This window comes from Mobula birostris, chromosome 2 (genome assembly GCF_030028105.1).
Source record: "Mobula birostris isolate sMobBir1 chromosome 2, sMobBir1.hap1, whole genome shotgun sequence".
Classification (NCBI taxonomy): Eukaryota; Metazoa; Chordata; class Chondrichthyes; order Myliobatiformes; family Myliobatidae; genus Mobula; species Mobula birostris.
In genome coordinates, this window is record NC_092371.1 from 173,348,635 (window position 1) to 173,373,781 (window position 25,147).

General features: G+C 43.7%; 1 protein-coding gene across 4 annotated transcripts in view; it reads right to left on the reverse strand.

Annotated features, from left to right (window-relative positions):
* fbxo9 (F-box protein 9) overlaps positions 1-25,147 on the reverse strand; it is a 121,610-nt gene that overhangs the window by 27,007 nt on the left and 69,456 nt on the right. For all 4 annotated transcript variants that reach the window (XM_072251117.1, XM_072251116.1, XM_072251115.1 and 1 more), the window contains exons 7-9: positions 21,205-21,319; positions 17,967-18,085; positions 11,202-11,292 (exon numbers count right to left, since the gene is read on the reverse strand). In XM_072251117.1, coding sequence (XP_072107218.1) covers positions 11,202-11,292; positions 17,967-18,085; positions 21,205-21,319 — 325 coding nt within the window. The remainder of the gene's footprint in view (positions 1-11,201; positions 11,293-17,966; positions 18,086-21,204; positions 21,320-25,147) is intronic.

The following is a 25,147-nucleotide window of genomic DNA, read 5'->3' on the forward strand; positions in this document are numbered from 1 at the left end:
CATCCTGTTGCCTGTAATCATTCTGTGGTGATGCTATTCAGCAGCAGGGAGCGGAGATCTGATCAGGACTGATAGGAAGATGAATGCTGCTAAATACAGAGAAATCCTGGATAAAAGAAGCCTGTTAGCCTCTGCCAAAAGCTTAAAACCATAAGGCATGGGAGCCGTAGTCAGCCATTTGGCCCATCAAGTCTGCTCCACCATTCAATCATGGCTGATCTTATTTTCCCCTCCTCAGCCTCACTCCCTGTAACCTTTGATGCCATGTTCAATCAAGGACCTATCAAGCTCTGCCAATGTGCACCAAGATTTCTGACTGCTCACCCTCTCAGGGACATTCCTGACCCTGGCAGCAGGGAGGCAACATACCATCTGGGTGTCTCCATCGTGCCCACAGAATCTCGTCTGTTCCTCTGACAATGGAATTCTCTATCAACACTGCAGTCTTCTTCACCTCTCTGCTCTTCTGAGCCACAGCACCAGACTCAGTGCCAGAGACTGGTCACTGTGGCTCACCCCTCGTCAGTCATGCCCCTCAACACTATCTAAAGTTGTATACTTATTATCGAGGGGAGACAGCTACAAGTGTACTCTGCACTGGCTGTGGATTTCCCTTCCTTCTCCTGACAGTCATCCCGTTATCTGTCTCCTGCAATCTAGGGTTGATGACCTTCTTGTGGAGGAAGTTTATCTTCCAGCAGGACAAAGACCCAAAGCATATTGCCAGTGTGGCTTCAAATGAAGAAACTTGATGTCCTTGAGTGGCCCAGTCAGGGCCTGACCTCAACTTGATCGAACATCTCTGGTAAGACTACAGATTGCTGTCTGCTCCCCCCGCCCCCCCACCACCTCAACTAACCAGGCACAGCTTGAACAATTTTGCAAGGTGGAATGGGGAAATCTTGCTCCATCACGTTGTGCAAAACTCAAGAGACTCATCCATGTAACTACTGGTTATAACAGCTGTGAGAGGTAGTTCACCTCAGTACGAAGCAAAGGGGAGAATGAATACTTTTGAACTACTGAGATTTCAGCTTTTGAATTTTTACTTTTTCATACTTCACAATTTTCCCTGTTTTATGGGGCATATGAGTCACAAATAAAAAAAATTAGTTAAATTGATCTCAACCCCAAGTTGTAATAGGCATTTATGTGAACAAAGGGTTGGGGGTTGAATTCTTTTCCATGGTACTGTACGAACTTTACTTTGAGCTTTAGATTTTCCAGAATGGTTGTGCAAATGAGGGACTTAACTTATGCACAGTGACCAAAATAGCAAGGTTTCATTTACTCAGCACGTTCCACAACACACTTACAAAGATAACAACACTTCCACCTGGATTATAAGCAGACATTAACTGCGACTCAACGTAAGTGATGTACTGAAACCAGAAGCTACATCAGTGAAGTAGCTAATCAAAAAAAGGGGCATAATTTTAAGGCGTTTGGAGGAAAGTATAAGGTGGGGGGTGTCAGAGGTAAACATTTTACACAGAGAATGGTGGGTGCCTGAAAAATACTGCTGGGGGTGTGGTAGAGACAAATACATTATGGGCATTTAAGAAACTACTAGATGGGCACATGGATGCACATTGAATATTGGCTGTGTGCCAATGTTCATCTGTTAATGGTGTTTCACAAATTCTACTGTATTTCTTTATTTTCCTACAAGGTGACAAATACAAACTTTGATAATAAATTTACTTTAACATTAGATATCCCAGAATGTCATCAATAGACAAAGTGACAAAAATAGCAAGGATTCATTCCTTAGAAGCAGAGAAGGTCTGAGATTCAAGAGATTTGAAGATACAATGGCTTTTGATACAATGAGTAGCCAGAAACTATTTTCAATTTCAAGAAGGTTGATGACATATTTAAGATAACTATTATTTTATTGTGATTAAGAGGAAAATGAATACTTTTCATCTACAGTGAACTGGAATGTAGAATGCGCTGAAGGGATTGAAGGGTGTTCAATAGCAATTTTCAAAAAGAAAAGAATTGGATAAATACTTAAAAAAAAATGTAGACCCAAGGGAAAAGCGCAGATATCTATTGAAGCAGCAGCACAAGCAAGTCAGACCAAACAGCATCTTTCTGTACAATGAAATTCAATCAACAAGTGTTACAAATAAAACAAGAACGTTTTAAAGATCACATTAGGGATACAATTAAGTCACTGGTAATGCATTTTTTTTCCAAAACAAAAGCTTGTGAAGTAAACTCAGTGACCTTCATATAGTGTGCCCATATATTGCTGAGAATAGGTTGAGTGAGCTAGGACTTTACGCTTTGGAGTGAAGGAGGATGAGAGGCGACTTGATAAAGGTGTAAAATGATAAAAGGCATAGATCGAGTGGCTAGCCAGAGACATTTTTCCAGTGTGGAAACGGCTAATATGAAGGGGCATAACTTTAAGGTGATTGGAGGAATTGGGGGATGTCAGAGATGGTCCCCTACCTCACTCCCACCCTCCCACACACACAGAACACACGGAATGCAGGGCTAGATTGATCTCAGAGTAGGTTAAAAGGTTGGCACAACATTGTGGGCTAAATTGCATGCGCTATGATATGTTCTGCTCCTTTGGTGGACTGAATCCCCTAAGACCATAAAACATCGGAACAGAATTAAAACATCTGGCCTATTGAGTGCACTCTGCCATTCAGTCACGGCCGATCCTTTTATACCCTCTCCTCAGCACTACTCCCCGGCCTTCTCCCTATTACCTTGACCAATCAAGAACCTATCAATCTCTGCCTTAAATACATCCAACGATGTGGCCTCCACAGCTGCTTGTGGTAACAAATTCCATAAATTTGCCACCCTCTGGCTGGAGAAATTTCTCTGCATCTTTATTTTGAATGGATGCCCCACTATCCTGAGGCTGTGCCCCCTTGTCAAAGACTCCTCCACCACGGGAACCATCCTTTCTACGTTTACTCTGATAGGCCTTTCAACATTCAAAAGGTTTCAATGAGATCCCCCCTCATCCTTCTGAATTCCAGTGAGTACAGACCCAGAGCCATTAAATGTTTCTCATATGATAACACTTTCATTCTCAGAATCACCCTTGTGAACCTCCTCTGGACCTTCTCCAATGCCACCACACCTTTTCTTATATGAGGAGCCTAAAATTGTTCACAATACTCAAGGTGAGGCCTCACTAGTGTCTTATAAAGCCTCAGCATCATATCCCTGAACTTCTATTTGAGACCTCTTGAAATGAATACTAACATTACATTTGCCTTCCTCACCACTGACTCTACCTGCAAGTTAACCTTTAGGGTGTTCTACACAAGGATTCCAAAGTCTCTTTGCATCTCAGATTTCTCCCCATTTAGAAAAGAGTCTGCACATTTATTTCTACCCTGTATTTCATTTGCCACTTTCCTGTCCATTCTTCTAATATATCAAGTCCTTCTGTTTCCTCAACACTACCCTCCCCTCCACCGATCTTTGTATCTACTGCAAACTTGGCAACAAAGCCATAAATTCCACCAGCTAACTCACTGATTTACAGTATAAAAGGAAGCAGTCTGAACATTGATCCCTGCCGAACACCATTAGTCACTGGCAGCCAAACAGAAAAGGATCCTTTTATTCCCACTCGTTGTCTCCTATCAATGCTCTAATCATGCCAGTAATTTTCCTGTAATGCCAAGGTCTCTTAACTTGGTAAGCAGCCTCATGTTAGGCACTGTGTCAAAGGACTTCTAAAAGTCCAAATATATAACATTCACTGTATCCATCCTACTTGTAATTTCCTCAAAGAATTCTAACAGGTTTGTCAGGCAAGATTTTCCTTTAGGGGAACCATGCTGACTTTGACCTATCTTGTCCTGTGTCACAAATTACTCCATAACCTCATCCTTAACAATTAACTCCAACATTTTCCCCAATCAGTAACTGGTCTACGAGAGGTGATTGATAAGTTTGTGGCCTAAGGTAAAAGAAGTTAAGTTTAGAAAACCTAGCACATTTATTTTTCAACATAGTCCCCTCCTACATGTACACACTTAGTCCAGTAGTCGTGGAACATACGGATCCCTTCTTTGTAGAAATGGTCCACAGCAGGGGTGATTGATAAATTCATGGCCTAAGGTAGAGGGAGATGAGTTATACAGCTCTCATTACATGCACGTGCAGTTCAACGGTTTGAGTGAAAATGTAGAAAGTTTGAAGTTAATAACTCATCTCCTACCTTAGGCCACAAACTTATCAATCACCTCTGTTGTGGACCACTTCCGGAGGTCTAAGATGCCGACCTCTACAAAGAAGGGATCCGTATGCTCCACGACCGCTGGACTAAGTGTGTAAATGTAGGAAAAATAATTGTGCTAGGTTTTCTAAAATTGACTCCTCCTACCTTAAGCCACAAACTTATCAATTACCCCTCGTATAATTTCCTTTCTGCTGCCTTCCTCCTTTCTTAAAGAATGGAGAGGCATTTGCAATATTCCAGTCCTCTGGCACCATGTCAGAGTCCAATAATTATTGGAAGATCATTATAAATGCCTCCATAATTAATCTCTAGTGCTGGCTCTGTGAGAACCCTAAGGTGCAGTTCATCTGGCCCAGGTGACTTTTGTACCCTTAGGACTTTCAGCTTTTGGAGCATCTTCTTTCTTGTAATAGTAACTGTACTCACTTCTCTTCCCTCAAACACTACAACATCTGGTACACTGCTAGTGTCTTCCACAGTGAAGACTGACGTGAAATACCCATTTAGTTCATCTAGAATCTCCTTGTCCCCCGTTATTAATTCTCCAGCCTCATCTTCTTGCAGTCCTTTATCCACTCTCATCTATTTTTTTTACATAATTGAAAAAGCTTTTACCATCGACTTTGGTATTGTTTGCTAGCTTGATTTCATAATTCATCTTTTCCCTTCTAATGATTCTTTTAGTTGCTCTTTGTAAGTTTTTAAAAGCTTCCTACTCCTCAATCTTCCCGCTAAATTTGCTTTGTTGTATGCCCTCTCCTTTGCTTTTACATTAGCTTTGACTTCCCTTGTCAGCCATGGTGGTACTATTTTGCCATTTGAATATTTCTTTGTTTTTGCAATACATCTTCTTCATTTTCCCCAGAAACTTACACAATTGCTGCTCTGCTGTTGTCCCTGCCAGCATCTCCTTCCAATTTACTTTTGACCAACTCCTCTCTCATACCACTGTAATTTCCTTTACTCCACTGAAACACTGCTACATCAGACTCTTTCTCCCCAACAAATTTCAAGTTGAGCTCAATCATACTGTGATCACTATTAAGGGTTCTCTTACTTTAAGCTCCCTAATCACCTCTAGTTCATGACATAATGCCCAATCCAGTATAGCTGATCCCCTAGTAGGCTCAATGACAAACTCCTCTAAAAAGCCATCTCGTAGGCATTCAACAAATTCCCTCTTTTGAGATCCTTTACCAACATAATTTTCCCAAATTGACCTGCATGTTAAAATCTCCCATAACTATCATAACATTGCCCTTTTGACACGCCTTTACTATTCCCTGTTGTAACCTGTGGTTCACACTTCAACTACTGTTGGGAGGCCTTTATATAATTGCCATCAGGGTCCTTTTACGCTTGCAGTTTCTTAACTCAAATAAAAAGGATTTAACATCTTCCGATCCTAAGTCACATCCTTCTACTAATTTGTTGCCATTCTTTACCAGCAGAGCCATGCCACCCTCTCTGCCTACCTTCCTATCCCTCTGATACAGGTGTAATCTTGGACATTCAGCTCCCAACTGCAACCAACCTTCAGCCATTAATCAGTGAAATGCAACGGAGTTTACCACCACAAAATGAACTCACTTGAAACAACACAGACAAAACGCTGGAGGAACTCAGCAGGTCAGTTAGCATTAATGGAGGAGAATAAACAGTCAGTATTTCAGGCCAAGACCCTTCGTCAGAACTGGAATAGAAGGGGCAGAAACCAGAATAAGGAGCTGGGGGGTGGGTACAGGCTGGTGGATGAAAAGTGAGACCAGATGAAGGTTGCAAATAAAACAGGAACTTTTTAAAAGATCACATCAGGGTGGATGGGGGGAGGGATGAAATAACAGGCTGAGGCAAAATATATGGAAGAGGTAAAGAACTGAAGAAGGAATCTAATAGGAAAGGATATTAGACAATGGAAGACAGGGAAAGAGGAAGGTAGCCAAGGGAAGGTGAAGGGCAGGTGATAAAAGAAGGGGTGAGAGGAAAATCAAAATGAGGAATGGAAAAACAGAGAAGGGGGAGAAATTACCAGAAATTAGAGAAATCAATGTTTATGTCCTGGCAACACCCTTAGAAATTTTCTCTGTACTCTTGCAATGTTATTGATATCTTTCCTATAGGTAGGTGACATGAAATGCATACAATGGTGTAAATTTGGCCTCACCAACATCTTATGGAACTTCAACATTACATCTCAGCTCCTGTACTCAATACTACGATTTATGAAGGGCAACATGCCAAAAGCTTTCTTTATGATTATCTACCTGTGATGGTACTTTCAAGATTCTGTATTCCCAGTTTCCCTTGTTCTACTGCACTCCTCAGTGCCCTGCTGTACACTGTGTAAAACATATACTGGTTGCCCTGCCAAAGTGCAACATCTCACAATTGTCTGCATAAAATTCCAACTGCAATTTTCAGCCCATTTTTCTAGCTAGTCAAGATCTTAAAAGCTTTGATAGTCTTCTTTGCCGTCCACTACACCCTACTGCCGCTGGGTCCCACTGCCCACCTTATTCCCCCACTACCCTCTTTCCACCCAGCGACTCCCAAACTTCCCTCTACCCCTCATCGCCCCTCCATTTCTCTGATTCCTCATCCTCCCCTAACCCCGCTCTCACTAAACATCCCAACCCCCCTCTCCCTCCTGATACCTCCCACTCATCACCTTCCTCCGAGCCCAGCCCCAACCCTTGCCGTGTCTTCACCATTCCCTCTGACCTTCCCCTCTCTGAGGCAGAATGTTCTGTCCTTAGCAAGGGCCTCACTTTTGCCCCCCTCCATCCACACCTCAGTGAGTTCCATGCCCGCCATGACAGTGAACTCTTCTTCCGTCGCCTATGTCTCCGAGCCTACTTCTTTGGCAAGGATTCCCCTCCTGCTATAGATGACCCCTTCTCCTGTCTTCAACCCTCCTCCTCCTCCTGGACACCCCGCCCGGGCCTTCTACCTGCACTTGATCTATTCATCTCCAACTGTCGCCGAGACATCAACCATCTCAACTTCACCACTCCTCTCTCCTGTTCCAACCTCACTCCCTCTGAACGCACTGCCCTCCACTCTCTCTGCACTAATCCTAACCTCACCATCAAACCTGCTGACAAAGGTGGTGCCGTAGAGGTCTGGCGGATGGACCTCGACCTTACTGAGGCAAAACGTCAGCTCTCTGACACCTCCTCTTACTTATCACTGGGACAGGACCCCACCAAAAAACATCAAACCATTGTCTCCCGCACCATCACCACCCTTATCAACTCAGGAGACCTTCCATCCTCAGCCACTAAACTCATTATTCCCACACCCTGTACTGCTCGGTTTTACCTCCTCCCAAAGATACACAAGCCTGACTGTCCCAGTAGACCCATAATTTCTGCCTGCTCTTGTCCCACAGAACTTGTATCTGCCTACCTGGACTCCATTTTGTCACCCATAGTTCAGTCTCTCCCCACCTACATCCGGGATACATCCCATCCCCTCCACCTCTTCAATAACTTCCAATTCCCCGGTCCCAACCGCTACATTTTTACTATGGATGTCCAATCCTTATACACCTCCATTCCCCATCAAGAAGGCCTCAAAGCCCTCCGCTACTTCCTGGATAACAGACCTCACCAGTTTCCCACCACCACTACCCTCCTCCGGTTGGCGGAACTGGTTTTCACACTTAATAACTTCTCTTTTGGCTCTTCCCACTTTCTTCAGACTAAAGGTGTAGCTATGGAAACTCACATGGGACCCAGCTACACCTGCCTCTTTGTTGGTTATGTGGAAGTCTGTACTCCAGAACTATTCTGGTACTGCTCCCCAACTTTTCCTTCGGCACATTGACGACTACATTGGTGCTGCTTCCTGCACCCATGCTGAGCTCATCAATTTCATCGACTTTACCTCAAACTTCCACCCAGCTCTCAAATTCACTTGGTGTATCTTGGACACCTCTCTCCCCTTTCTCGATGTCTCGGTCTCCATCTCTGGAGACAGACTGTCCACTGACATCTTCTACAAGCCCACTGACTATCATAGCTACCTCAACTATACCTCTTCCCACCCCGCCACATGCAAAAATGCCATTCCCTATTCCCAGTTCCTTTGTCTCTGCCACATTTGCTCCAAGGATGAGGCTTCCCGTTCCAGGACATCTCAAATGTCGTCTTTCTTTAAGGATCCTGGTTTCCCTTCTACCGTCATCAATGATGCCCTCACCCGCATCTCCTCCATTTCCTGCACTTCGGCCCTCACCCCATCCTCCTGCCACCACAACAGGGACAGAGTTCCCCTTGTCCTTACCTACCACCCCACCAGCCTCCGGATCCAGCACATTACTCTCCACAACTTCCACCACCTTCAACAGGACCCCACCACTAAGCACATCTTTCCCTCTCCACCCCTCTCCGCTTTCCGCAGGGATCAGTCCCTCCGCGACTCCCTTATCCACACGTCCATCCCCACTGATCTTCCACCCGGCACTTATCCCTGTAAGCGTAAGTGCTACACCTGTCCCTACACCTCCTCTCTTGCAACCATTCAGGGCCCCAAGCAGTCCTTCCAGGTGAGACAACACTTCACTTGTGAGTCTTTTGGGGTCATCTATTGCACCTGGTGCTCCCGGTGCGGCCTCCTCTACATCGGTGAAACCCGATGCAGATTGGGGGACCGCTTCGTCGAGCACCTCCACTCTGTCTGCCACAACAGACAGGCTCTCCCAGTAGCCACCCACTTCACCTCTGCTTCCCATTCAGATATGTCCATACATGGCCTCCTCTACTGCCATGATGAGGCTAAGCTCAGGTTGGAGGAGCAACAACTCATAGACCGTCTAGGTAGTCTCCAGCCCCTTGGTATGAACATAGAATTCTCCAACTTCTGGTAATTCCCTCCTCCTCTCTTCCTCTATCCTTATTTCACTCTACCCTCTCCCCCAGCTCCCTCATGGTTCCGCCTCCTTCTTCTACCACCCATTGTTTTCAGGGCTATGACGTCAATGCTTCCCCTCCCCCACTCCTTTGTCTTTCAAATTACTGGTCTACCAACTGACGCTACAAGCATTCTTCAAATCCTTCCCCATCTTTCATTCTTCAGTCCTGACGAAGGGTTCCGGCCCAAAATGTCGACTAATCGTTTCTTAAACACAAAATAATCTGCAGATGCTGGGGTCAAAGCAACACTCACAACACGCTGGAGGAACTCAGCAGGCCGGGCAGCATCCGTGGAAAAGATCGGTCGACGTTTTGGGCCGGAACCCTTCGTCAGGACTGTAGGGGGAAGGGGCAGAGGCCCTATAAAGAAGGTGGGGGGAGGGCTCGTTTGTGTTGACTCGTTTCTGACTGATGCTGCCTGACCTGCTGAGTTCATCCAGCGAACTGAAAGTGTTGCTTTGCCCCAAACTTGGTGCTGTTAACAAATTTGGTGATCCAGTTTACCACATTATCATCCAAATCATTTATATAGATAACAAATAATAATGGACCCAGCACCGATTCCTGCGACACCCCAGTAGTCACAGGACACCAGTAGGAAGGGCAACTATCTAATAACACTATATGACTTCTCCCGCAAAGTCAATGTCGAATCCAGTTTACTGCTTCATCTTGAATGCCAAGTGCCTAAACCTTCTTGACCAACCTCCCATGTGGGACCAAGTCCATGCAATGTCCACTGATTTCAGCAACTTTCCTGAAAAACTTTACGATTGGTTAGATGCACAAAGGCCTATTGACCATCCCTAATCAGGTGTGTTCAAAGGAGATTTGCAGGGCAAGACAGATTAATTTCCCCCGCCTTTGATTAAACACAGAGAGTGGTGGGGGCCTGGAATGATGGTGGAGGCAGATGTGATAGGGGCCTTCAACAGACTCTGAAATAAGCATATGAATAGAAAGAATTCCTCTGTTCCTGTGCAGCACTGTTCTATGTTCCATCTTCCATAAAAGAGGAAGCATACAACACACCTTCTCTGTAACTTCCTATGTTTGGCTGCAGCTCTAAGTCTCCAGATTGGGGTGAAAACCTCAGCTCAGAAGTTGAGACCTTCTTCAAAGAAACGTCATGAGACAAAAAAAAAACAATGAATGATTTTGTTTATCTCTTGAACTTGAACCGTCAAGATAAGAAGTGGACTAACTCAGCATAATGCTCTTTAGAAGCATTCTTTGGCAAGGGTTCTTAATGAGGGTGGGTATGGTGTCTGTTGTGAATGTTTCATTAATTATTCAAACTTGGCCAGATAGAGGGCAAGAAGTGACTAACTTATGACACTACAGGGAGCCACATAGCTCATTAGCCCCATGTTGTTTCCTATGAAATGATGTGATTATTATTCTTGAGCTTTCTTGTCGCTGCAGCCATTGGGATCCTGGATCTGTGTGGGTATCTTCACTCACCTCAGCTCCTAATTGAGATGGATTCACTTTTGGGGACTCTGCAGCTCCTGTTCTCAGTGTTACTTGTTTACTTTTTTAAAATGATTGGAACAACATGTCTAATTTTGCACATTAAGTGTATGTCGCTCTTTGTTATGTGTGCTTTTTTATGGATTCTATTGTGTTTTCTCTTGTGGGTGCCTGCAAGAAAATTAATATTAAGGTTGCACATGGGATACATACTTTGATAACAAATTGACTTTGAACTTTGAGATTGCTATCACCAGGTTAAGACGGGCACATATCTGCAGTACTTCAGAAAACTTCTCTGAATAATAGTAATAATGCTTCAAAAGAGCATTATACCCAGTTAGCCCACCTCTTATCTGGGTGTTAGCTCAAGTTCAAAAGAAAACAAAATAATTTATTGCTTTTATTGTCCAGTGATGTTTCTTTAAAAAAAATACTAAACGTTTAAAAAAAACTTATTTCAGTTGAACCATTCTAGCAAGCAATGTCCATGGAAATAAAACGCCTGCATACATTTTGTTATGTAAATATCATTCACTTCTAATGATCTTGTCTTGTTTTAGAAGACAAAAAAGGTGCTGTACCTGTAATATTCCACCTGATGCCACGCCCTGTAAAAACCATCCAGAGATTCCTCACCTTGACGTACATAGGTCGTTTTACTTATATATACACCTAGAAAAACATCAACACTGTTAACAGATATTAAATGATAGTGGATAAATCCCAAAACATCTGAGTTATCATTATTTACTCTTTCTCACTTCATCAATCTTATTTTTAATTTAGCTATATAAAAATGGCATGGTTCCTCAAGGCTCTCATAACTGGGGTGTGGGGTGGCACCGTCACAGTAGTGGGAGTACACTTCCATTACCTATCAAATGTTCCCAATGGTATGCATCCCAAATCGCCTCTGATAACCAAGTCCACCTCCTGGTTTCATGTGGGGCTTAGCTACTAAGACCACTAGAGCAGTTTCTACCGACAGAAGGGACAAAGGCGGGTTACCAGTGTCTTAAACCCAGACTCTTTACGGGATGGGGCTTGTCAGCTGCGGTTGGCAGCTCATGAAGGAGGAAAATTCTGCTCTCAAACCTCAGCTGCCTTGTGAAGGCTTGGGGAGTAAACTCTGATGAAAAATCCAGAGCTATATTCCCTAAAGTAGTGCTATGTTGAGTTTAATGCTGACTGAGAACGCCTGCAACACCACGTGCTGAACTGTTTCGGTCTCTGCTGTTACTTCCAATTCATCAGCTGCGGCGAGAGGAGGAGCCCACTGCATGGCACCGGCTCGTTCTCCATATTGTACTGCCCTGGGACATGTATGACTTCTGACAGCTAGGACTCAACATCTAAGGTCAACCCTGACCAGGACAGGGCCATCAAAATGGGATGATTTAAAAAAAATACCGATGAAACTAATATTTGTTCTCATGCAACAATTCAGAACTGTTTTCCTCACTGCAGTTTCAAATATTCAGGCTTGCAGGTGTTGGAAATGGTTGGGAGTGAAAATGAAGCGATTTCACTATTTCAGCAAGTTATGACTATAAAGATTTAGAGGATGAATCTTTTACCTCTTTTACCATTCAACTTCTCAGCTCTTTACTTCATCCCTCCCCCTTCAGGTTTCACCTATCACCTTGTATTTCTCTCTCCCCTTTAAAATCTACTCCTCAGCTTCTTTTCTCCAGTCCTGCTGAAGGGTTTTGGCCCAAATCATTGACTGCATTGACGGCACTCTTTTCCATAGATGCTGACCGGCCTGCTGAGTCCCTCCAGCATTTTGTGTGTGTTGCTTGCTAGTTTGCCTTTTTTTAAAGCTATTTCCATGTAACTTTGGTTAATTAGGACAGTCGCTTAATTGGACCAAAATGCATTGGTACCTATGTGTCCCAATTAACCAGAATCCACTGTACTGTGTTATAGAGCATAGAATAGTACAACACAGTACAGGCCCTTCGGCCCACAATGTTGTGCCGACCCTCAAACCCTGCCTCCCATATAACCCTCACCTTAAATTCCTCTATATACCTGTCTAGTAGTCTCTTAAATTTCATTGGTGTATCTGCCTCCACCACTGACTCAGGCAGTGCATTCCACATACCAACCACTCTCTGAGTAAAAAACCTTCCTCTAATATCCCCCTTGAACTTCCCACCCCTTACCTTAAAGCCATGTCCTCTTGTATTGAGCAGTGGTGCCCTGGGGAAGAGGCGCTGGCTGTCCACTATCTATTCCTCTTAATATCTTGTATACCTCTATCATGTCTCTTCTCATTCTCCTTCTCTCTAAAGAGTAAAGCCCTAGCTCCCTTAATCTCTGATCATAATCCATACTCTCTAAACCAGGCAGCATCCTGGTAAATCTCCTCTGTACCCTTTCCAATGCTTCCACATTCTTCCCATAGTGAGGCGACCAGAACTGGACATAGTACTCCAAGTGTGGCCTAACCAGAGTTTTATAGAGCTGCATCATTACCTCGCGACTCTTAAACTCTATCCCTCGACTTATGAAAGCTAACACCCCACAAGCTTTCTTAGCTACCCTATCTAACTGTGAGCAACTTTCAGGGATCTGTGGATATGTATTCCCAGATCCCTTTGTTCCTCCACACTACCAAGTATCCTGCCATTTACTTTGTACTCTGCCTTGGAGTTTGTCCTTCCAAAGTGTACCACCTCACACTTCTCCGGGTTGTACTCCATCTGTCACTTCTCAACCCACTTCTGCATCCTATCAATGTCTCTCTGCAATCTTCGACAATCCTCTACACTATCTACAACACCACCAACCTTTGTGTCCTCTGCAAGCTTGCCAACCCACCCTTCAACCCACACATCCAGGTCGTTAATAAAAATCACGAAAAGTAGAGGTCCCAGAACAGATCTTTGTGGGACACCACTAGTCACAACCCTCCACCATGACCCTCTGCCTTCTTCAGGCAAGCCAATTCTGAATCCACCTGGCCAAACTTCCCTGGATCCCATGCCTTCTGACTTTCTGAATAAGCCTACCATGTGGAACCTTGTCGAAATCCTTACTAAAATCCATATAGATCATATCCACTGCACTACCCTCATCTATATGCCTGGTCATCTCCTCAAAGAACTCTATCAGGCTTGTTAGACACGATCTGCCCTTCACAAAGCTATGCTGACTGTCCCTGATCAGACCATGATTCTCTAAATGCCCACAGATCCTATGTCTAAGAAACTTTTCCAACAGCTTTCCCACCACAGACGTAAGGCTCACTGGTCTATAATTACCCGGACTATCCCTACTACCTTTTTTGAACAAGGGGACAATATTCGCTTCCCTCCAATCCTCCGGTACCATTCTCGTGGACAGCGAGGACATAAAGATCCTAGCCAGAGGCTCAGCAATCTCTTCCCTCACCTCGTGGAGCAGCCTGGAGAATATTCTGTCAGGCCCCGGGGACTTATCCGTCCTAATGTATTTTAACAACTCCAACACCTCCTCTGCCTTAATATCAACATGCTCCAGAACATCAACCTCACTCATATTGTCCTCACCATCATCAAGTTCCCTCTCATTGGTGAATACCGAACAGAAGTATTCACTGAGGACCTCGCTCACTTCCACAGCCTCCAGGCACATCTCCCCACCTTTATCTCTAATTGGTCCTACCTTCACTCCTGTCATCCTTTTGTTCTTCACATAATTGGAGAATGCCTCAGGGTTTTCCTTTACCATAGTCGCCAAAGCCTTCTCAGCCCCTTCTTGAGCTCCGTTCTTGCTTCCCTATATTCCTCAATAGACACATCTGATCCCCGCTTCCTAAACCTCATGTATGCTGCCTTCTTCCACCTGACTAGATTCTCCTCCCCACTTGTCACCCATGGTTCCTTCACCCTACTATCCTTTATCTTCCTTACCGGGACAAATTTATCTCTAACATCCTGCAAGAGATCCCTAAACATCCACCACATGCCCATAGTACATTTCCCTGCAAAAACATCATCCCAATTCACACCCGCAAGTTCTAGCCTTATAGCCTCGTAATTTGCCCTTCCCCAATTAAAAATTTTCCTGTTCTCTCTGATTTTATCCTTTTCCATGATAATGCTGAAGGCCATGGAGTGGTGGTCATCGTCCCCCAGATGCTCACCCACTGAGATATCTGTGACTTAACCCAGTTCGTTACCTAATACTAGATCTAATATGGCGTTCCCCCTAGTTGGCCTGTCAACATACTGTGACAGGAATCCCTCCTGGACACACTTAAACTCTGCCCCGTCTAAATTCTCGGAAGTAGTCAGGTGCCAATCATTATTAGGGAAGTTAAAGTCACCCATGATAACAACCCTGCCATTTTTGCACCTGTCCAAAATCTGACTCCCAATCTGCTCCTCGGTATCTCTGCTGCTACCAGGGGGCCTATAGAATACTCCCAATAGAGTAACTGCTCCCTTCCTGTTCCTGACTTCCACCCATACTGACTCAAAAGAGAATCCTGCTACATTACCCACCCCTTCTGTAGCTGTAATAGCATCCCTGACCAGTAATGCCTCCCCTCCTCTACTTTTTCCTCCCTATCCCTTTTAAAGCACTGAAATCCAGGAATATTGAAAATCCATTCCTGCCCTGGTGCCAGTCAAGTCTCTGTAATGGCCACATCATAATTCCATGTATGTATCCAAGCTCTCAGTTCATCACCTTTGTTCCTGACGCTTCTTGCATTGAAGTATACGCACTTTAGCCCTTCTACCTTACTGTCTTTACACCCTTCATTCTGCTTCTCTTTTCTCAAAGCCTCTCTAAATGTTAGATCTGGCTTTACTCCATGCACTTCTTTCACTGCTCTATCGCTCCGGGTCCCATCCTCTTTGCAAATTAGTTTAAACCCTCCCGAACCATGCTAGCAAACCTACCTGCAAGGATATTGCTCCCCCTCGAGTTCAGGTGCAACCCATCCAATCTGTACAGGTCCCACCTTCCCCAGAAGAGATCCCAATGATCCAAAAATCTAAAACCCTGCCCCCTGCACCAACTCCTCAGCCATGTATTCAACTGCCATCTCCTCCAATTCTTACCATCACTATCACGTAGCACTGGTATCAATCCTGAGAAGACCACCCTTGAGGTCCTGCTCTTCAGCCTTCTGCCTAGTTTCCGACACTCACATTTCAGAACCTCATCTCTCTGCCTGCCTATGTCGTTGGTGCCAACATGTATCACAACTTCTGGTTGCTTTCCCTCTTGTACCGGGATGTCGTGCACCTGGCCAGAGACATCCTGGACCCTGGCACCCTGGAGGCAACAAACTATGCGGGTGTCCTTCTCACATCCACAAAATCTTCTGTCTGCTCCCCTGACTATAGAGTCTCCAATGATGACAGCTCTCCTCTTCTCCGTCCCACCCTTCTGCACCACAGGGTCAGACTCAGTGCCAGAGGCCCTGACACCGTGGCTCACATCTGGTCGGTCATACCCGCCAACAGTATCCAGGATGGTAAACTTATTATTCAAGGGAATGGCTACGGAGTGCTCTGCACGATCTGTCTGCTCACCTTCGCCTTCCCCTCCTCTGACTGTCACCCAATGACCTGCTTCCGGCAGCCTAGGTGTGACTACCTCCCTGTAGCTCTCATCTATGACTGCCTCATTCTCCCTTATGAGTCGAAGGTCATCCAGCTGCTGCTCCAGATTCCTTACACGGTCTTCCAGTTCGCCCAACCGCATGCACTTCTGGCAGATGTGGCTCTGCGGGAGAGGGGAGTTCTCCCAAGACTGCCACATCTCATATGAGAGGCACATCATCGTCTCAGGAGGCATTGTAAAGACTAACTGGGAAGAAGCTCGTCCTCCGCCTCTTCTCGTCGAAGCCTCTCGAGTTAAAGCCTCAAAGCTCCACTCCTTCACTGGCCCACTCACTCACAGGCCGCTCCACTTGAGCTACCACTCTATTTATTTGTTTGAGCTGTTCAAACTGCTTGGTCACCTGACCTCGATTGCCCAATTAGCTGCTTTCTGCTGAGTCTGAGCTATTCAAATCTTGATTGACATGATTGCACAGTCCAACTGCCGAAACTGCCAGAATCGCTCGAGTCAAAGTCTCAAAGCTCCACTCCTTCACTAGCCCACTCATTCACTGGCCGCTTCCCACAGGCCGCTCCGCTTGAGCTACCCCTCTATTTATTTGTTTGAGCTGTTCAAACTGCTTGGTCACCTGACCTCGACTGCCCAATCAGCTGCTTTCTGCTGAGTCTGAGCTATTCAAATTTTGATTGTCTAATCAACTGCTTTCTGCTGAGCTATTCAAATCTTGATTGACTTATGCACCCAAGTCTGTGAGAATGTTGTTTTATTTGGAGGTATACTACATCTGTATGATTTAAGTACAATAAAGTAAACTTGAACTAAATTGTTGCAAACTTCAATGTCCCAACATTTGACCATAGCTAACTTATTATACCACCTAACCCCGTTCTCTTGCCTTTCCCTGTAACCTTTGACACTCTTACAAATCCAGAACTTATCAACCTCTGCTTAAGATAGAAACATAGAAAACCTACAGCACAATACAGCCCCTTTGACCCACAAAGCTATGCCGAACGTGTCCTTACCTTAGAACTATCTAGGCTTAGCCACAGCCCTCTATTTTCCTAAGCCCCATGTACCTATCCAAGAGTCTCTTAAAAGACCCTATCATTTCCGCCTCCACCACCGCCACCCCATTCCACGCACTCACCACTCTCTGAATAAAAAAAACTTACCCTTGTACCTACTTCCAAGCACCTTAAAACTATGGCCTCTCGTGCTAGCCATTTCAGCTCTGAGAAAAAGCCTATCCACAAGATCAATATCAGGTCACTTCTCACCCTCCGTCGCTCCAAGGAGAAAAGGCCGAGTTCACTCAACTTATTCTCATAAGGCATGCTCCCCAATCCAGGCAATATCCTTGTAAATCTCCTCTGCAGCCTTTCTATGGTTTCCACGTCCTTCCTGTCGTGAGGTGACCAGATATACTCAGTGATTTGGGTTCCACAGCCACTTGTAGCAATGAACTCCACAGATTCACCAAGGTTAGTGGATTGAATGGCAACTGTAAATTAACCCTTGTATATGACTGAGGCAGCCAACAGACACTTGAGTCAGGTGCCAACAGAGCATGCCCACAACTTACTAACCCTAACCTGTACAACATTAGAATGTGAGAGGAAACTGGAGCACCTAGAGGAAATTCACATGGTCATGGGAAAAGTGTAAAAACTCTTTACCAACCAGATGTCTGGCACCTGCAACTACTTAATCTATGTCATTAATGCAACTGAAGTTCTACTAACATCCAAACAAGCTGGAATTTCTCATTACCAACTCACCGTCAAATCGAACGCGAGGTCTTTCCAGGAACATGTGTCTCCAAGAACTGTACAACACCAAGGTGCTGCATGCTCTGCCCCATACTTTCAGGCATGCCAAACGCCAGATTTCAGGATCTCTGGGGAAAAAGAAATTCAAGTTCAAGTTTAATAGTCATTCAACCATACACATATATACCAGTGAACCAAGTCGCCTTCCTCTGGGGCCAAGTGCAAAACACATACATACTGTCACACACAGCACATATAGTTACAAGCCCCTGAGTGGCATGGCCTGAAGATTAATGGTGCATGGGATGTTGCGTTGGAGCCGCCTTTCTGCAAAAACAAGTACCCAGCAGTTCCTCATCTTGCACTGGGTCAGCCACAGATGAAGACAATTCAGCTTGTCTTCTACGGAGCAAACACTGGAGAGCAGCACTGATGGGAGAACCAGCTTGTAGAGGCCAGCCCCCAACCCAGCATGGATTCCAGTGCACCTCTGTTCTCTTCTACACGGTCTCTGGAGCCTCCTCCCCTAGGTGGCTTTAACAGGCAATTCCACGGCATAAGGGCCTGGCCCATTCCTCAACCAAGGCCATGCAGCTCCCTGCCATTGGTCTCATCAATGAACTAATGAATTGGACTTGCGATATGTTATATGACCAATGTCCAACAATTACCAATATATAACAGTTGTAAGTTCAATCTTACTACCACAGAACTTACCGTGTAAAAACCTGTCCACGTATTTTTCTCACAGCACTTTTACAGACATTGGTAAGGCCATCATTTAAAATCTATCTCTAATTTTCCCAGAAGTGATTTAAGTTCTAGAGTCATACAGCACAGAAACAGGCCCTTCAGCACAACTTGTTCATGCTAGCTGTGTGGCCCAGCCAGCTAGGTCCCATTGACATGCGTTTCATAGCCCTCTAAACTTGTCCTATCCACGTACTTTTCTACGTGGCTTTTAAACATTGCTAATGTGCCAGTGTCAACCACTATTTCTGGTTGCTCATTCCAAATATGCACCATGCTTTGTGTATATGGGATTTCTAGCTTCTGATCTTAAACCTGTGCCCCATTGTTTTTAGCACCTTTTCCTTGGAAAAATATGTGCTTTCACTCTGTCCATGCCCCTCATGATTTTATAATCCTCCATCAGGTCACCCTTCAGTTTCCTACATTCCAGGAAATGAACTCCTTATACCTCAAGCCCGCAAGTCCAGACTATATCCTGGTAAAAAGCATCCTGGTTAGCATGATGCTATTACAGCTTGGGGTGTTCCAGAGTTCAGAATTCAATTCCTGTGCCGTTCTGTAAGGAATCTTTCTACGCCCTTCCCATGGAATGCATGGGTTTTCCCCAGGTGCTCTGGTTTCCTTCCACAGTCCAAAGATACATTGGGTAGGTTAGTTGGTCTTTAGAAATTGTCCCATGATTAGGTTAAGGTTAACTGGGTATGTGGGATTGCTGGGGCAACGTGGCTTAAAGGGCTGGAATCGTCTATTCCATGCTGTATTGCTAAATAGTTTGATATTCCATGTAATCTTCCATTTTTCTTTCATTCACCTATCTATCTATCTATCTAAGAGACTAAGTGTCCCTAATATATCTGCCTCATCCACCACTCCTAACAGCATGTTTCACATACCTATTACTGTGTAAAAATTCTTCTTCTAACATTCCCCTTATACTTTCCTCCAATCACCTTAAAATTATGTCTAGTACAACATGGATTCTTGACTTCACAATCTACTTCAGAAGTGAGCTCAAAACAACAAGTGCTTTTTCCTCTCCATGGATGCTGCCTGACTTACTGAGGTCCTCCTGCATTTTGTATGAATTGATCTGGATTTCCAGCATCTGCGGAATCTTGCGTTTCACGTTATAATGTTGTATCTTATTGTCTATCTGCACTGCACAACACCAGCCATTTTAGTATCATCTTCACTTACTATCCATGCCTTGTACATACACATCGAATTGAAAAACTTACTTGCACACAGCATAAGAAGAAAATCAGATTATACAAGAAAGAACACAATTACAGCCGAAAATTAATAAAGTTCACAATAGTGCAATGTAGTCAAACTGATCATGGTGTTGCAAGACTACAGTAGTGATTAGGGTTATACAGCTTGGTTCAAGAACTGAGTAGTTGAAGGGAAGTAGATGCTCCTGAAACAGATGGTGTGGGACTTCAGTCTTCTGTACCTCCTGCCTGACGGTCGCTGCAAGAAGATGGTATGGCCTGTATAGTGGGGATCTTTGATGATAGATGCTTTTTTTTGAGACAGCACCTCCTGTAGGTACTAAAGTTGGGGAGGAATGCAGTGGGCTGAGCACACTGCTCACTGCAGCTTCTTACATTCCTGTTCTTTATTATCGTTTTTTTTCCCTGCATTTGCAGTTTGTTGTCTTTTTCACATTGGTTGGTTGCCCATCTTGTGTGCAGTTTTTCATTGCTTCTATTTTGTTTCTTTGTATTTACCATGAATGACTGCAGAAAATGAATCTCATGGTAGTAATATGGAGACATACTGTGTATGGTGCCATATATGTACTTTGATAATAGATTTCCAACATTGAACTTTGTGCATTCAAATGGCCCAACACACAAACTGTAAGGATACTTTCAACAATTTGCTCAGATAGTGATGAGGAGGTTTGCATGAGTGAGACTGGTTCGATTATCTCAGAAACTGCTGACATCCTGGGATTTTCATGCATAACAGCCTCTAGCGTTTACAGACAATGGTACGAAAAACAGAAGATATCCAGTGAGTCACAAACACAAGAAAATCTGCGGATGCTGGAAATCCAGAGCAACAACACAATATGCTGGAGGAACTCAGCAGGCCAGGCAGCATCTATAGAAAAGAGTAAACAGTTGCTGTTTCCGGCTGAGATCTTTCTTCAGGACATCCAGTGAGTGGATTCTCTGTGGGCAGAATACCTTGTTAATGAGAGAGACAGAGAAGAATGGCCAGACTGGTTCAGGCTAACAGGAAGGTGACAATAACACAAATAACCACTTATTACAACAGTGTTGGGAAGAACCTTGAAGCTATAGCAGCAGAAGACCATACTCCTATGGCCACATTTTTTAGTACACTCTTGAGTGAACATTATGATAATGCTGTCCATTTCCCAGCACTTTCTTGGATTGTCCCAAAAACATTTTTTAACACTTTGGTTAGCAAGTCAATAAACAACAAACCTTTGTACATGGGTGCTCATTGTGAACAGTACCTTGCACAAACGTAGAATGCTCTGCACACCATGGACAATTGCTCCAAGGATCGTAGATCCAAGTGACTTGACACAACCCATCGAAATATATACACAAGAATTTCAAAAGGGATATCTGCAAAAGAAAAGTATTGATAATGAAAAGAAATAAACTGGATATGGTGGCTTATTATAGCTTTTGCCACTGTGAACTTGTCTAAAAAACTGCCAGTGACATGCATGATTAATCCATTCTCAATATTATTATTTGTTTTTCATTTATACAATTTGTCTTCTTTTGCACTTTGGTCATTTGTGTGTAGTTTTTCAGTGATTCACTTATTTTTGTATCTGTTATAAATACCCAAAAGAAAATTAATCTCAGGGTAGGATACGGCAATGTAAATAAACTTTGAATTTTAATTCAAACAATGAGTTAAGAAATGAGTGAACAGCTGGCTATCACTCCTCATAATATCTGATCTTTGTTCCAAGGTGAATTACTTGACATTCATAATTCTCTTATTTTTGCAAAAGAGCTTGTCCCTTCTCCAGAGTCATGGCATTCAGCCCAATCAGCCTCTGCCAACTGTGCCAATCCAGCTACTGCAAACTGCGTGTGTTCAGCCCATATCCCTCCAAGCCCTTCCCCTCCCCTCCACGTACCTATCCAAGTGATTTGTAAATAACACTATAGTATCTGCTTTAACCACTTCCTCTGGGAGCTCCTTTCCTACCCTCAAACTGTGTGAAAAAATTGCCCCTCAGGTTGCTTTTAAATCTTTCCCCTCTCACCCTTAATGAATACCTTCTAGTTTTTACTTCATTAAAATTTAATTAGCACAAGAGTACTGTGAGCAGTTTTGGGTCACTGGGCATTGGAGGGGATCCAGAGGTGGTTCACAAGATTGATCCTAAGATTGAAAGGGTTAATGCATGAGGAGCTTTTGATGGTTTTGGGTCTGAATTCACTGGAGTTTAGAGGAATGAGGGGGATCTCATTAAAAGACACTGTATCAAATATTGAAAGGCTTAGATAGAGTGGATGTGGAGAAGAGATTTCCAATAGTGGTGGAGTCTAGGACCAGAGAGCACAGCCTCAGAATTGAGAGACGTCCATTTAGAATGAAGATGAAGAAAATTTTCTTTAGCCAGGTGGTGGTGAATCTGTGGAATTCTTTGCTATAGATGGCTGAGCAGGCTAAATCATTGAGTATTCTTAAAGCAGAGGTCAATTAGTTATTAAATAGGAAGGGCATCAAAGGTTATGAGTTAGCAGGAGAATGGGTTGAGAGGGATAATAAAATCTGCCATAATAAAATGGTAGAACAGATTTGATGAGCCAAATGGCCTAATTCTGCTATGTCTTATAATCTTGCAATATTAAAGTAGGAAGAAAAATATTGTTGTTAAATATTACAGCTCACTGCGCTTGCAAAGCCAAAACACTGGTTTGCATAGTTTCAGTGTTTATTGACAATTCAATTTAAATAGGAAATAGTAGTTAGTGAAAGGAAAATGGTGCAATCACTGCAAATTTGCTCATTTCAGGACTTTGCTCATTGTGCTACTGACATGCTAAACAACGGAGGGGCTGGGACACAGTGGGCAATGCATATCTGGACACCACTAAGTAATTTTCATTCACCCAACGGGCCCACAGCCCATAAAACCATTAAGCAATTAGAATGCCTGAGAAATGAATGAGCACAAGCTGGTGACAGGACTGAGCTGGAATCCTGCCTTGGTTAGGTCCTCCACATCAAGGCAGCTCACCTTAGGTAAGGGGTTCCCAACCTTTTTGACACCATGGACCCCTACCATTAACCAAGGTATTGCTGTTCATCAGTCATGATATCTGTATGGTCTACCCCGCTTTGGGTTCCTTACTCAAACCTTCCACTTATTAGTGAGTGGCTATAGAATGTGAGGGGACACTTGCGGGCAGTCCCAGCATATCTTTGGGTGTATTGGTTGTTAACACAAATGATGCATTTCACTGTATCCATGTACATGTGATAAATAAATTTGAAGATATGCCGGTCAATATAACATTTTTAAGGACTCTACCATTCATGCTCTCAATATTATTTTTATATTTGCACACCTTATGCCTCCCCATAATAGCTATTTCCAGAACAGAACACAATATTCTCTTAGTGTAGTCTAACCAGGGTTCTATAGAGCTCTTGAACTCAGACCCTGACTAATAAAGGCGAGCTCAACATATGCCTTCTTATCCACCCAATGAATTTGCGCTGCAATTTTGCAGGATCTATGGACATGAATCCCAAGATCCTGTCATTAACTCTGTATTCTTCCTTCAAGTTTGACCTTTCAAAATAAATCACTCTACACTTTTCTGAATTGAACTCCATCTGCCACTTCTCAGCTCAGCATCCTATCAATGTCCTGTTGTAACCTATGGCCCACCTTCAACATTATCCACACCACCTTCAAACTGTGACGTTTGCAAAAATTATGGTCAAGCACAGAATATTAAATTACTCAATTAAGTTGGTAGTATAGGGGGCTTTTCAATAATGAATGAATTTCAATGAATGACTTTTTAAATAGATTTTGGTCAGATTCAATGAGCAGTAAAAGTTTGTAATCATGTGAAAAGCATAATTGAAGCCAGTTGTTTATTCATAATTTTTTTTTATTTAGAGATGCACCATAAATAGGCTCTTCCAGCCCTTTAAACCATACTGCTTAGCAACCCACATAGATGGGTCATAGGTCTGTTTCTGTGCTGTACTTCTCTATGACTATGACCAATTAACCTACTAACCGATTCATCTTTGGACTGTGGGAGGAAACCAGGGCATCCAGAGGAAACCCACATACTCCACAGGGAGGACATACAAACACTTGACAGAATATCAGGACTGAACTGTGAAATCTGATATCCCGAGCTGTGATAGCATCATGCTAGCTTGTACGTTACCATGGCACCCCAAAAGAGGCTGCAGATGCTGGAGCCTGGAGCAAAAACACAAACTGTTGTTGGAACTGAGATGACAGCTCTCAGTCCAAAACATCCACTGTCCATTTCCCACCACAGATGCTGCCAGACTCGCTGAGATCAGTTCATTTTAAGTTAAAAATTAAACTGGTTGCTAGGCAGGGGCAGGCAGCATTCTGTAGCAACAATTGACGGTCATACAAATCTAGATTTATATATACACTCAGTGGCCATTTTATTAGTACACCTGCATGTTAATGAAAATATCTAATTAGCCCATCATGTGGCAGCAACTCAATGCATAAAAGCATTTGGACATGGTCAAGAGGTTCAGTTGTTGTTTAGACCAAACGGAGAAGAAATGTGATCTGAGTGACTTTGACCATGGAATGATTGCTGGTGCTACATAGGGTGGTTTGAGTAATTCAGAAACTGCTGATCTCCTTGGATTTTCATCCACAACAGTCTGGAGTTTACAGAGAATGGTATGAAAAACAAAAAAAAAAAATCCAGTGAGTGGCAGTTATATGGGCAAAAAATGCCCTGTTAAAGGGAGAGGTCAGAGGAGAAAAGCCAGATTGGTTCAAGCTGACAATGAAGGTGACCGTAACTCAAATAACGTGCTACAACAGTGGTGTGCAGAAGAGCATCTTTGGACATACATGTCGAACCTTGAAGTGGATGGGCTGCAGCAGCAGAAGACCATGCCAGGTTCCACTCTTGTACCTAATAAATTGGCCACTGAGTGAATGTCTTATGTTAATCTGTTGTCAATATTGTTACCCTTTATATTCACTGACGGACTGAAGGAGAGAATTGTATCAGTGATATGGTAATGAGATCCAAAGAAACATTCAGATTTCATTTGTCAAGGAAGAGGATGGGCTACAGCAGCCAAATACCATGAACACATATTTAGCGGCCACTTCACTAGGTACCACCCGTATCTAATAAAGTGGCACCAAGTATATTTCTGAACTATGGTAAACAGGGTAC